The sequence below is a fragment of the Urocitellus parryii genome, chromosome 4 (genome assembly GCF_045843805.1).
Source record: "Urocitellus parryii isolate mUroPar1 chromosome 4, mUroPar1.hap1, whole genome shotgun sequence".
NCBI lineage: Eukaryota > Metazoa > Chordata > Mammalia > Rodentia > Sciuridae > Urocitellus > Urocitellus parryii.
Genome location: NC_135534.1, coordinates 60,865,803 through 60,881,190, shown reverse-complemented (window position 1 = coordinate 60,881,190; position 15,388 = coordinate 60,865,803). Strand labels below are relative to the sequence as shown.

Here is a 15,388-nt window from a genome sequence, read left to right as displayed (position 1 = left end):
TTGGGGATATGGTGTCAGTGATGAGGTCACAGTTGAAAGGCAGGCATGAATGGGGGAAGGGCAGAGGTCTCTACAACCAGCTTGAGGTTAGGCTCTCTTTATGATTTGATTTTAACAGCAATAGAAAAATAATTAAGTGTCCTTTCTAGAAGTATGTTTCATACCATCCTGTTTCACTACTGAATATTCTACCAGTGGCATTTGGCGAATATGGCTGAATAGGAAAGTCACTGATGTAAGCATTAGCTTAGGAAGTACTAATTCTAGTCACTAAGTTACTATCAACTGACCATGGCCCAGCCAAGGTCTCAAGTCCTTGTTTCTGTATGAATGGAATGGCAATATGTATCATCATCCCACAGAGCCTCACACAGATCAGTAGCTAGCTTGCACCCTGAGGCCTTTCAGGGACGAAGGAATCCATCTACATGTTTCTAACAACACCTCCATGTTCCCCAAAAACTTGTAAGCAAAATTGTTTTCAGAGAAACAAACTGTGATTCCAACTCAGAGGATCAGGACTGAGACAAGAGAAATCTTGGTAAAATAACAGTATCTGGGTCATATGACTTAATTATTAGATTTAAGGTAACATATTTACTACAAAGGATACTTGTCAATTGGGAGGAGACATATTTCAACTGTAAAAGCAGAAAACAGTGAGTCTCTGAGGCACTGTTTGGATCACTCCAGGCAAAGTCAAGTCTAATTCCTGCAGCGACTATTGATGACAGTGAAGATGAATGCATCACATTATCTTAGGTTCGTAGCATTAGCTCTCACTATTATATACTTAACCCTTTTCCTGAATCTTAAATTTTCAGGGACGATAAAATCAAACTTTGGCTGCCTAGAATACTACCTGCAAATTATCTTGCTGGATGTGGGGAACATGAGCATTTAGATCCTTCTACAATCTCATCATTTATCATATATTGATATATATATTCTTAAACAATGATTTGTTTTTGTTTGTTTGTTTGTTTTGATACTGGGAATTGAACTCAGGGGCACTTTACCACTGAGATAAATCCTCAGCACCCCCCTCACACACTTTTTTTTTTCTTTAATTTTGGGCCAGTCTCCCTAAGTTGCTGAGGCTGGTGTCAAACTTGTGATCCTCCTGCCTTAGTCTCCAGAGTCACTAGGATGACAAGTACGTGCTGCAGGCAAACACTGATTTGTTGGAATCAGCATCTCCATTGTCCAATCAATATCAAGATGAGGTAAGTTGTAAGTTCTGAGTTTAAAACGACCACCCACTCAAGAACTTTCTTAGTGCCTCAAGACTCACTGACACCCAGCCAGACTACTGGGCCTCTCCTGATAATTCCCAGACCTCCAAACAGCTTCTAGCATGCCAAGTATTAGAAGCACACCCAGTTCCTTTGAGGATTCTGTTCTGGTTGCCCCCAGAAGAAGCAGGTATTTTAATTAATGGTTCTGACTCTCTCTTAGGAAATACATTAATGTGCAGCTGGGGTTAAAATATCAAGAATCACCTTTTCATATCTGGTGTTTCTAGGGGATTTTCCCCTCATAGACCTGAGGTTAACCAACCCTTGCTCTCCTCTTCTACGGGCTCTATTATCAGGGTTTGAAGAATAGCCAGGAGCAAGTTTTCAGAGGGAAATCAAGGATACTCTTTTGACCCAAATTTAGTTTCAGGTCCCTGTTAGAGATCTAGAGTTGCCATACATCAAAGCTGGAGATGCAGACCTGCTGTTCCTCAGCATGTATGGGTGTTATTGGAAACATGGGACCAGCCCATATACACTGACTGTGCAGACAGAAAAAAACATGTGGAGCCCAGAACTGATCCACATTCATGACTACTTGGTTTCACTGGGTAAATTTACAGAAATGAAATTACTCTTGGGTCAAAGAATATCAAAGTTTTAAGTTTATGCAACAATTTAAAGTGCTAGAGAGGCATCAAGGCCAATTTTTTATAGGAAGAATTTAAGATTTAGGTCAAGATGATTTAACAATCTTTTCTTATTAATGCAGAACTGCGTGCAATAGTTGAACTCCATGCTAGAAATTTAGTCCCTAGGAGCCTTGCAACTAGCAGTTGTGTGTTAAGTCAGCTTTCTGTCACTGAGACAAATACCTGAGATGACTTATAAGAAAAAAAAGCTTTATTTTGTCTCATGGTTCTAGAAGTTTTAGTCCACAGTCAGCTGATTCCATCACTTTTGAGCCTGTGGCAAAGAAGAACATCATAGTAGGGAGCACGAGGTGAAGCCAAGTTGCTCACCTCATGGTGACCAGGAAGTAAAGAGAGAAAAGGAAAACAGGGTCAGAGTCCCAATATCCCCTGCAAGGGCACATCGCCAGTGACCCCACCTCCTTCTATCAGGTCCCACCTCTTAAATGTTCCACCAGCTCTCAAGAGCACCATTGGCTCAGGACCAATCCTTCAATACCGAGCCATGGGGGACACTTAAGATGCAGACCATAACAACTTTCTTTGTAAGTTTAGGCTCAAGTGTGTCCCGTGTCAGATGAGCAGCCTTAAGGGATTCTTTAAAATTGAAGAAGGAGAAAGATTATCTTGTGGTTGAGGCAACTGCCTAATATATCCCTAGCAGGTACTTCAGGTGTAACAAGCATGATATATTATTTATTGATTCTGACTTCTAAGGATGGAGAGAAAATTAAAGTTAAATAAACAATGCATACATATATATTTTAATATACATGCATAATAAATTTACAAATTATTTACATAGGTATAATAATCAATAACTAATAAAACAAAGTATTAAGAACTGAAAAGAGGGCTGAAGTTGTGGCTCAGTGGTAGAGCACTTGCCTGGCATGTGTGAGGCCCTGGGTTCAACCCTCAGCACCGCATATAAAATAAATAAAATTTAAAAATCCATTTACAACTAAAAAATATTTTTTTAAAAAAAAGAACTGAAAAGAACATGTTAGTCATATCTAAAAGTAAAATATTCGCTGATTAGTGACTGAATAAAATTTATAGTGTTAATAACATTAGGTTTTGGGTAAGGGAGCCTTCATGTATAGATATAAGGACCAAAATTGTGGTTATAATAATCAATCATAAGGCACTCATTAATATTTTCCAGAATTAAGAACAGGCAATAGAATATAGGAAGGATAATGTGGGACAAAGGAGAGGAAGTAATGGGGATGGAAATTAAGCAAATTATGCTCCATGCATGTATGATTATGTCAAAATGAACCCTGCTATAATGTATAGTTATAATGCATCAATAAAAACATTAAAAAGAACAGGTAAAATTTGTCTGTCCAATGGAGAAGCAATGCACATGATCACTCCTTCATTAGTTAGGCTTTTTTTGTTTTATTCCTTGAAGTCCCTTTTTTAGTTTACATTGAGTCAAATTAATTATTCTGAGGATTCATGGGGTTTCATCTTATAAAGCCCAATTTGTAAGTATGGAGGCTTATTTTATTTTTATTGTTTATTATTTTAGATTGTCAATGCACAATATATAATATATGGGGGCAATGGGTATTATAAGAATGGAAAATTAACACAAGAGTTAAAGTGAGGCTGTTATGGTTTGGATGAAGTGTCTCCTAAAACTCATGTGTAAGACAATGCAAGGAAATTTAGAAATGAAATGACTGGGTTATGAAAGCCTTAACTTAATTAATCCATTTAAATGGCTTAACTGAGTGGTAACTATAAACAGGCACATGTGATTGAAGGAGGTGGGTCAGTGGGAGAATGTCTTTGGATTAGATTTTATTCATGGTGAGCAGAGCTCTCTCTGCTTCCTAGTTGCCTTATCTTGAGCTGCTTCTCTCTGCCACACCCTTTCACTTTGATGTTCTGCCTCACTTCCAAGCCAAAGGAAAGAAGGTGCCTATCTATGGACTGAGACTTCTGAAATGTGAGCTCCACATAAACTTTGTCCTCTATTTTTTTTTAAGTTTAAACCTCTTTATTGTGTAGCTAACACCAATTACATCTCAAGACAAATAACATCCTTTACTCAAACACCTGGTACCAAATGTGGCCATTTCAAATTTCTCCCTCATCGGAGCCTCTAATCTTTCAGGACTATTCAAACAATAATTGCCCTCTGATTTTTTTTTAAATAATTATTCATTCTTTTTAGTTATACATGGCAGTATAATCTGTTTTGACATATTTATACAAACATGGTGTATATCTTATTCTGATTAGGATCACTGTCTTGTGGATAAACACGATGTTGAGATTCATATATGTACATAGGAAAGTTATATCTGAATCATTCCAGTGTCTTTCCTATTTCTATTTCCTCTATCTTTCCTTCATTACCCTTTGTCTTATCTACTGAATTTCTATTCTTCTTCAACCCCCTTCCCTTATCATATGTTATCATCTGTGTATCAAAAAGAACACTTAACGGTTGTTTTGGGGGGATTGTCTTATTTCACTTAGCAAGATAGTCTCCAGATCCATCCATTTACCAGCAATTGTCATAAAGTCATTGCAACATTTTCTCTTATCTATTCACTTGTTGGTGCATACCTAGATTGGTTCCATAGCTTAGCTATTGTGAATTGTGCTGCTATAAATATTGATGTGGCTATATCACTATAGTATGCTGATTTTAACTCCTTTGGAAATATACTGAGGAGTGGGATAACTGGGTCAAATGATGGTTCCACTTCTAGGTCTTTGAGTTATCTCCATACTGCTTTCCAGAGTTGTTGTACCAATTTGCAGTCTCACCAGCAATGTATGAGTGTACCCTTTTCTCCATATCCTCACCAACTTTTATTGTTACTTGTATTCTCAATAATTACCATTCTGACTGGAGTGAAGTAAAATCTCAATGTAGTTTTAATTTGCATTCCTCTAATTGATAGAGATGTTGAACATATTTTTATATAGTTGTTGATTGTTCATATTTCTTCTTTCAAGAAGTGTCTGTTTAGTTCCTTTGCCCGTTTCTTGATTGTGTTTTGTTTTTGTGGTATTAAGGTTTTTGAGTTATTAGTATATTCTGGAGATTAATGCTCTATCTGAGGTGCAAGTGGCAAAGATTTTTCTCCCATTCTGTAGATTCTGTCTTTACATTCTTGAGAATATAGTGTAGCTCACCTTCTGAATTAGTCCTACAGTGTCTATGATCTCTGATTTCTTCATACCATGACATACCATGGTGCCAACTGAAATGTGGGTTCTCTTAGTCCCACTCCCTGATTTTCCCATAGTGGATCAGCTCTGGTGACCTCTGGCACTGACAGAGGAAAAATATTTTCTTCTCTTATTACATCCAAACTCCTGAATCCTCTAGCTCTCCTGAGAACCGAGCAGTAAATCTCAGTAAATCCAAGCATGGTGGCACATGATTATAATCTCATCGGCTTGGGAGTCTCAGACAGGAGGACCATGAGTTCAAAGCCAGCCTCAGCAATGACAAGGTGCTAAGCAACTCGGTGAGACCCTGTCTCTAAATAAAATACAAAATAGGGCTGGGTATGTGACAGTGGCTAAGTGCTGAGCTCAATCCCCAGAAGCACAAAAAATAAAATAAATCCCAGGAAAATCCCTCTTTTCATCCACCACTGAGAAGGTATTTATCTACTTTCCTGGTCTCACACCATGAAGCACTTGGAAAACAACCTTATCTTCCTGCCATTTTCCTCTGACTGTTCTCCCTCCTCTGAAATTGTTCTTGTCAGGTCTCTTGTCAACAATGAAAAAGGTGACTAAAACAGAGACACTCTTCTTTTTTCCTCTACTTTATATTTAGTTATCCACTTACAAGGTTTAAGTTTGATAGAATCCCAGATATAACTCTAATTCAAACTCCAGTTTGATGTTTCTCAGCTTCTGCATTTTACCACTTGTCAAAGTTAACTTGGAACCTATGTTGTAGAGGCACAAAAAGTGCCTTTTTCTGTTTTTCATTATATAAATTCTTTAATATATGAAAATATTGGATTTCCAATTGCATCAAATTATGAAACTGTGCTTCTTACATCTAATTTATCAGCAAGTCTAAAATGCTCGAATCTAACCATTTCAATATGGTGGGTGCTGTCAATACAGCAATAGCCTGCAAGGCTTTTTCCCCTACTTCTTCTCTTGTTCCATTAGTCATTACTTCCTACAAAAGCCAATGTAATCTTTTAAAAATATAAATCAATTCACCTCACCTCTTTACCCTAAACCATAAAGGTTTTCTGATTTTACTTAAATCTAAATTTCTTGCCAAGTTTAAGTGTCCTCATGATTTGGCCTTGCCTCTCCATGACCCCATCTCCCAAGCTCCCTGTTCCAGTCACAACAGGATTCTCAAGTTTCTGAGTGAGTCCATTCCCACTTGTTAATCAATGTTTGAGAACTTTTGCTCCTGAACTTCACTCAGCTAACTCCCTTTATTCATTACATTTCAGTTTAAATACTCTTCCTCTTCTTACCACCATGAAGAGTCCAACTGTCAATTTCTGCTTCCTTACCTTGTGTGTCTTCATAGCCCCTTCTTTGCTTGAAGGTATATTATTTAATTAATGGGTCGCCTGTCCCATATTTCTGGGTTTGATGAAAGTGGTCTAGAACATTTCTATCTCCCAGCATCAAGGAAAGGCCTTGCTATAGCAAGGATGTTCAATTAATATTAGCTGGATGTATAAATGCATAATCAGTTTCTCCCTTTCCTTAACCTTACACATCCAATTTTATCAAAAATTTCAGAAATACTATTTTCATAATATACTCTTAATTGCCCACTTCTAGTCTACTTCTCTTGTTGAGAACCTTAGACTAAGCCAACCTAAGTCTACATTTCTCCTGAAAGTCTGCTGGGATCTTCTGACTTGACACCTGCTCTGCATTCTCCACCTGAGATCAGAATGAATGCCACATCCATTAGTAACACAGACTTCCTGGTTTTGCATTCACATTTCACCTTGAAGCACTCTTCCAAACCCTCTGCATGGTAGATACACTGGTATTTTTTTAATAATTTTTCAAACATATCCACCTCTAGCTAAACTCAGGGTTCCTTTTTTAAAATTTTTAAAAATTCTAATTTGTTATATATGACAGCAGAATGCATTACAATTCATATTATACATATAGAGCACAATTTTTCATATCTCTGGTTGTATTCACAGTAGAGTCACCATTCGTGTCTTCATACATATACTTAGGGTGATGATGTCCATCTCACCACCGCCTTTCCTACCCCATACTCCATCCCTTTCCTTCCCTTCTCCTCCCTCCCCTTTGCTCTATCTAGAGTTCGTCTAATTCTCCCATGCTCCCCCACTAGTCCCATTATGAATCAGCCTCCTTATATCAGAGAAAACATTTGGCATTTGTATTTTTTGGGATTGGCTAATTTCACTTAGCATTATATTCTCCAACTCTATCCATTTACCTGCAAATACCATGAATTTTATTCACTTTTAATGCTGAATAGTATTCCATTGTGTATATATACCACATTTTAAAAATCTATTCATCTATTGAAGGGCATCTAAGTTGATTCCACTGTTTAGCTATTGTGCATTGTACTGCTATAAACATTGATTATATGCTATTTTTAAATCCTTTGGGTATAGACTAAGGAGTAGGATAGCTGGGTCAAATGGTGGTTCCATTCCAAGTTTTCCAAGGAGTCTCCATATTGCTTTCCATATTGGCTGCACCAATTTGCAGTCACCAGCAATGTATGAGTGTGCCTTTCCCCCCACATCCTTGCCAATACTTATTGTCTTTTGTATTTTTAATAGCTGCCATTCTGACTAGAGTGAGATGAAATCTTAGAGTAATTTTGATTTGCATTTCTCTAATTGCTAGAGATGTTGAATATTCTTTCATATATTTGTTGATTGTATATCATCTTTTGAGAAGTGTCTATTCAGGTCCTTGGCCCATTTATTGATTGGGTAACTTGGTTTTTTGGTGTTAAGGTTTTTGAGTTCTTTATATACCCTAGAGATTAGTGCTCTCATGTGCGTGTGGTAAAAATTTGTTCCCAAGTTGTAGGCTCTCTATTCACCTCACTGTTTCTTTTGCTGAAAAGAAGCTTTTTAGTTTGAATCCATCCCATTTATTTTAATTTTAATTCTTGCACTATAGAAGTCTTATCAAGGAAGTCAATTCCTTTTATACTTTTCTTTTGTATGAAACATGCTTCCCCTGGCTCTTCAAGTGCCTTGCCTTCCCAGACCCTTCAAGTCTAGGCATAAATACCTCCAGAAAGACATTCTGAACACCGTTCTAAAAAGTATAGCTCTCTCCTTTTACTATATGCAGTAGCAAAATGCTTTATTCTCTGCACAAAATTTATCCTAATTGCAATTCAATAATTCTTTATGTAATAGAAAATCAAGAAGAATAAGGAATAAGAGTATGATCTAACCAAGTGCGATGAAGCATGCCTGCAATCTGGGGGGCTTGGGAGGCTGAGGCAGGATGATCCCCAGTTCAAAGCCAGCTTCAGCAAAAGTGAGATGCTAAACAACTCAGTGAGACCCTGTCTCTGAAGAAAGTACAAAATAGGACTGGGGATGTGGCTTAGTGGTCGAGTGACTCTGAGCTCAATCCCCAGTACCCAAAAGAAAAGAGTACGATCTCAGCCAGGCATGGTGGTGCACACTTGTAATCCCAGCTACTTGGGAGACAGAAGCAAAAAGATCACTTGAGCCCAGGAATTTGAGACCAGTCTGAGCAACATAGTAAGACCCTGTCTCAAAAAAAAAAAAAAAAGTAATCTCTAGAAAGATTGGTTCAAATCCTGACTCCAGCTCCATCAGTTACTAGCTGGGTAATCGTGGTCTAGACCCTTACCATTGCCCTGCATTAGCTACTCATCTGTAAAATATATATAATAATAGTGCCTGCTTTATAGAGTTACAATAAGAATTAAATGAGTTAATATTGTAAAGGTGGTACAATAGTGCCTAGTTCTTAAGTGAGCACTCTATAAGAATTAACTGTTACTTCTGAGATCTATCAATTCCCTTAAATTGTAAATTTCTTAGAGAATATCTCTCTGCTTACCATTGTATTCCTAACACCAAGCACAGTTTATGGCATATAAAAAGTGTTCAGAAAATAATTAAGTAATGAATTCAAAAAGGCTTCTTAATAACTTAGAAAGTTTCATGATGCATTATCAAGTTAAAAGGGCAGATTTATTAAACTATGTGGAAGGCCAAACATCATTGTTTTAATAGTGCTGTCTGGTAGTGAAATTATTTTTATAATATCTTATTTTAATTATGTATTTTATCTACAATTGACATTTACATAAATAAATTATTAGAAGAGTAGAGACTAAACCTTTATCAAAGATGCATTCATTACTTGCATAAAAATCAGCACAATGTCTGTCTACTCAAAGAATTCATACTGTAACTGGAGACAGGATAATTTCACCACAGCAGTAATACCATGCAGAATACATAGTGGAAAAAACTCTACTCAAAATAAGAATTATGTGTGCTTAAATAAACCCAAATATGTCAGAATTCAATGAAGAAGCTACAATGCTTTATAGAAAATAAAACCTGAATTGATGGAAACATTCTCTGCTCTGAGAGGAAAGACTGTCTATTGTATATTTCTCAATTTTCTTCTAATTTATATGTGTAGGAAAGCCAATCAAAAGCTCATTTGATCTTTTCTGAAATCTGATATCTGCTATAAAGAAAATTTGGAAAAATAAAGACAAAATTAATCAATGGTATTTCACAGAAGAATAATGATTTAAGCACTGGGCCTTTGTAAATTAAATATTTTAATGTTAAAATAATTAAAGTATAGTACTAATAGATAAAATAAAAAGCAAATAAGCAGAAATACACATACATACATATGTAGGATATGGTATTCGCAGGAGTCAAGTGTCCAAAAATTCCAATTAAATGCTACAAATCCTCTCCTGATCCACCTTTGGGGGAATATGGATTGAAGTACAGACTAATTTGTTTTGGTACCACTGTAAACAACACAAGCTTTGGAAATTTTAAGTCCTGGCTCTAATATGAAAAATCTTTATAACTTTAAGCAAAGTATTTCCCTTCATCATATGCCTCAGCTTTCCTCTCTGTAAATTGAGCATAATAATATTAACTGCACTAAAGGACTGTTATATGAAATCTGAGTTAGAGAGTTTAATAGGGCCTGACATACAATAAACTCTAAATATCTGCTAGCTGCTATTAAAATACAACTTAAGTAGTAAGAACTTAAAACATCTAGAAAATATGTTACATAATTATGATGGAAATATTAGAACATGTTTTAAAAGGAAAGAATATGAATGCATACACACATTTCCCATTATCTGAATAATACCTTCCTCTTAAACTGCAGTCCACCTCTCTAGCTACTTGTGATACAGATTAACAATGTAGATTGAATCAGTCTCTTTGGTGTGTGTGTGTGTTTGTGTGTTTATGTGTGTGTGTGTATGCATGCACATGTGCACACGTTTGTGTGTTTGCTTTCTAGCAAATTTCTTGGTCAGAAAAAGGGTAAGATTTCTTTGGAAGGAGCCAGGCACTATGCCCAGTATGACCAAAGCTCTCTGAGACTGTCTTCTCCACCTACACAACTCCCATGCCAAGAACAGATACTTGGTCTTAGACTTCTGCCAACAGAGTGCTAGAGTTAGAGCAGATGAGAAGTCCCAGGTGACCTGCACTTTAAGTGATATCAGCATGCAGGGATCCCTTCTCCTCAAAATTCCAAGTCTTTTTTCTTCTAGCCACAAATTCTGGTCCTGTTTACCCAATCTCCCCAACCACATGGATGTCTGTGGGGACAAGGGAAAAAAGGATGGTTGGATTTGATCAGCAAAAAAGGATGGTTGGATTTGATCAGCTCACACTGTTTTCAGGTATGGAAATATTTCACTGAACTCCATTAATATGTACACTTAATATGTGTTAGTATTTTTAAAGAGGATATAACAAGAGAAAAATCTACTAAAATAACACTCTCCTCCCTACCAGTCTTTCAGACCTAGCCTACCTGCAGACCATCCTGGAAAGCTGAGTTTAAGGTCGTATGAGACTTCAGGTTGCTGGACCAAATGGAAGTCAGGTAAGAACAATAAAATTTCTTTCCATGAAGTTTCTCAGATCTACTTGGCCTTCCAAATGATGAAAAGTATGGGTGGCATTGTACATCTTCCCCATTTAGACACAGCCCCAGAGGAAAAAGAAGGCTTTCCTCTTCTTTTCCCCAAGAATCAGTGCTTTTGATTAGGACAAGAATTTCCACTTTGATGGGGAGCAGAGTAAGAAATGAGGAGACCTTAAAGATTCATGCCTCACCAAGAGATTGAAACCTAAGTCACTGGGGTAAATTTGTCCCAAAAGTTTGTCTCATTTCCTTTAAGCCACATGCCAGAATCTCAAAGGTAGACAGGCTTGTCTAAATACCCTGGGCTCCAAGGGGAGATTGCTCTTTTCAGTTTATGGAAGGGTGACACAATGGGGCTCTGATACTTAAACATACCCCCAGACACTTTTACTATAATGGTACCCTCCCATCAAGGACCCTTTTTCTTCTATAACACAGCATGAGTACTTCTTATTCTTACACTCTGTTTTAAATCTATCAGACTCTGGGGTTTTTTTCTTATACATGTGTGTAAAAGTGTGTATAAAATATGCTCATATGAAAACATATTTAAAGAGGTATATACTCTTTTTATACTCTTTTTAAAAAAGCACATTTGTGCATTTCTTAGTAATTTGTGTTCTCTGGCGTATTATGTGGAAAACATTGTTCACTTGATTGTTTTAGGAGTTATAATACTTTAACATAGAAGTACATGGGCAATGGGAAATATTTCTGAATATTAAAAATAATTTAGGTGCCAGAGGCACCTCCTGTGTTATGTACCTCCTACTTAGTGCCTTTATACATATGGTTCTTCTCTTCAGTCCCCCTTCCAAGTTTTCCTACTTCCCCCTTACCACTTGTCAAGGGTTAGCCCTGAATATACACTAAACTAACAACAAGTCCGTCAATGCTATTTCACAGCTCCTTGTCAAAATCCATAATTATGAATGATGAGTATTCATATATTCAGTTAGAACAGCTCCTGCCACAATCTCATAAACTCATGAGGGCAGGATTGTGTCCCTTTTATGCACAGTGAATTCCTAACAGCTAGCAGATACTATGCACAGGGTATGTATTAGATTTTTTTTTTTTTTTTTTTTTGCAAGAAATCAAGTCTCTGAATCTGACTGCAAGGGACATTATAAACTAGTGGAGATTCACTAGAGAATTCAGCCTGATTCCTCATGCTCTACGTCTATGCACTCAGGGATCAGAATTAACTCCTGAAAATGCCAGCCAGCCATCTGGGGGATAGTCTTCAGGGACTGGGAACAAACCATGTTGATTCTTCAGCCAGGTGGTGGTAGGGAGCCCTAAAATGTAGGTAACTCGATGGCAGCTACTACAGGACATATAATCTATAAGGCTTCTGGAAAGACACCAGGAAAGTCTCAGGACTCAGTCTTCATAGGGCTGCAGCAATATTCCCTCCTCTGACTCCATGCCATGCCTGACTCTTCTAAATCCAAACATTGTGCTTTCTTTCCTCTCTAAGTCCTTCCATTCATAGAGATAGCACTTATTGCTAGCTTTTCTCCCATATTCTCCCCTTTTTTTCATCTCCCACAAGAATCAGACTCAAACGGTGGCTAACACTGGAGATTGGATGTAATTGCATCTCAAGACAGGCATACACCGAGCTCAGATGGGGGCCCCATGGTAGTCCAGTCAGTGTTGGGGGTAGCTGGATCACACACAATTCCCCCACCCTATTTCTGGCTCTTATTCTTCCTCATCAACTCTGGAACAACAATGTCTCCACAGTAAAGGGCATCATAGTAAATTTGGTTTATAGTGCAGTTGTATTCAAGAATGGGAGAGCTAGGGTAATAGGATATGGGGAAAAGGCACAGAGGAAAAGATATGGTCTGAACAACTAAGGCTGCTACGACTGCCTCAGCTTCTCCACAGCAGCATCTACATCACCCCCTGTGGCAATGAGGGCCTGAAGATTGGCTTCAGGGTTCAGAAAGCCCATGGCCCGAAGTTGCTCCAGTTGTGCCCGGAAGTGAGCCTCAGGCTGTAGCTGTTGGGGACTGGCATTAGCTAAGGCTTGCAACATCTGGAGAAAGGGAGTGGAATGGAAGCCTAATTCTGAAGAACCCTGTGCTGGGGAAACCTGAGGAGCTGGAGCTGGGCGGGGATCCTCAGACATAAAGCCACCTTCTCTAGACTCTGTCCCTCCTGCCACACCGCCCAGCCCCGCTAGGCAAGGCATGAACCAGAGCAGGAGACGAGGTGCTTCAGTTGCCAGGATCTGCAGACCTTGCTCAATCTGCAGCAGGGCTTGCATGGCACGAGGGTTTGCCATGGCGGCCTGAAGATGCAGCAATAAAGGTAGCTGCTGATGTATCTCATCCTGCAAATGGGGGGCATGATTCAAGCCAGCAGGCCTCAGAAATCTTGGATATCCTGGTGGTGGCATCCAGGGAGGCTCAGGGACTCCAGCAGTGGTTGTCATAGGGGAAGGTGGTGAAGGACCAAATGGAGCCCTGTTGGCAGAATCGCCAAGCCCAGACACAAGATCAGGCATGCTGGTGTTGTGGTTAGTAGAATCCTTCCCTGTACCGTCTTGGCCTCTACCTTGTCCAGTACTACTCTCTGAAGGATGTCTCAGGAAAGCTGGACAGGAGGACTTTCCCTTGATTGTTACTGACTCCTTGGGGAGAGGCTGACCTGATCCAGGTTCCTGGGATGAGGATGAAGTTGGGGGAATTCTGTTTCCTGGCGATGGAGGTTCCTGCCTTGGGTTTAGAGTGGATGCAGTTCCCTGAAGATACGTTCCCAGGGACTGGGGGGTCTCATGTAATTGCTGGAGATAATCATAGAGTCCTATGTTACCCAGAAAGTTTGGGACCCTACTTCTAATTTCAGATGCATCCTGATCCCCAGACTGCCTTCCTCGCCTGGCCCCTGAACCTCCATATGTGGAAGTCCAGGGGTTGGGGAGAGGGTCACAATTCTCTGTCCTTGAAGGTTGGTTGCTGCTGCTGGTGGAATTAGTAGTTGTGGTTGTGGCAAAAGGGTTTCCACCAAACTGCTCCTGTACTGCATTAAGCATTGGGTCCATAATATCTGTGTACATGGTGCGAAGCACATTGTAGCCACCAGGGATGCTCTCCAGGTTACTGAGAGCCCTATCCTGGCTACGCATCATCTCTTGCATCATGGCAGGGTTACGTAGAAACTCCAGCGTCTGCCGCATGATTTCAGGGTTGTTGAGAATGTGCCCAATCTCAGGGTTGTGCTGGATTAGCTGCTGCATATGAGGATTGTCAAGAACTAGCTGGCGCACCAGGCCTGTGTTGGACAGCAGACCCTGGATGAAGGGGTCATCAATTAGCTGAGCCACAAATTCAGGCACTGATACATGCTGCCACATCAGTGAGTTTGGCTGGTCAGGGAAGCTACCAGAGGTCACACCCAGCCCATTGAGGCCTGCAAGGACACCTAAACTGAAGGTGGGTGGCCCATCTGTGGGATAAATGGAGCTTGGCTGAGGGAGTGATCCAGGACTTGGGCCTGGAGTAGGGACTGAGGCAGCTGGGCACTCAGGGCCCATGGCACGGCGCTGCATCTTGATGACCAGGTGAACGGTGAGGCCATCTCGAACCCCACACTGTGCCAATGAATCAGGGTCCTTAAGGATTTTGCCAGCAAATATTAGGACCAGCTGATCAGGGTGGGCCTTAAAGCGCTGAGATATCTCTTCCTTCAACTGCTGGATGGTACATGTGTCTGTAACTGAGAAATCCTCCTTGTCCTTGGGCGTCTTCACTGTCACCTTGATGAGGTGGGGGTCCTGGACTGGCGCTGGGCTGCTCTGTGGCAGAGCCTCTCCACTTTTGGCCATGATTGGCAGCAGGAGTCCCAGGTCTGTGGGGACACAGCTGAGGGAATGGAGATGGAAGACCAAGATCATCCTTTCAGGCCGTGATGTTAAGTAGGAAAGGTGAGGATGAAGAGGGTCTTGGGCCTCGGGGAAGGGGAAGCTGCAGGGTGTACATAGAAGGGGCCATGAAGTCTCTGGGAGTGGACATTTTTAGAGAAATATGAGACTAAGAGATTTGGGATCAGGGAAGGTAAATCTGGGGCCCTGGGAAAAGGCCATCAGTTGATGAATGATGGGGCGAAGAGAGGAAGAAGGGCCCAGTCTGGGGAACACATACCAATCAGCTGTGGCCCCGTCCTTCTTCTTATGCAGGGCTCCAAACCGCCCTCATCTTGCTTCACAGCCACCCCTGAGGCCTTCTGGGCCGGAACCTACTCCATCAGGTCACCTCTGTGACCTCAGGACTG

General features: G+C 39.9%; 1 protein-coding gene across 1 annotated transcript; it reads right to left on the bottom strand.

Annotated features, from left to right (window-relative positions):
* Positions 1 to 12,974: 12,974 nt before the first annotated feature.
* Positions 12,975 to 15,011, bottom strand: Ubqln3 (ubiquilin 3). Its single transcript, XM_026401049.2, has one exon. The coding sequence runs from the start codon at positions 15,009 to 15,011 to the stop codon at positions 12,975 to 12,977; it is 2,037 nt and encodes a 678-aa protein (XP_026256834.2).
* Between the last annotated feature and the right edge of the window lie 377 nt (positions 15,012 to 15,388).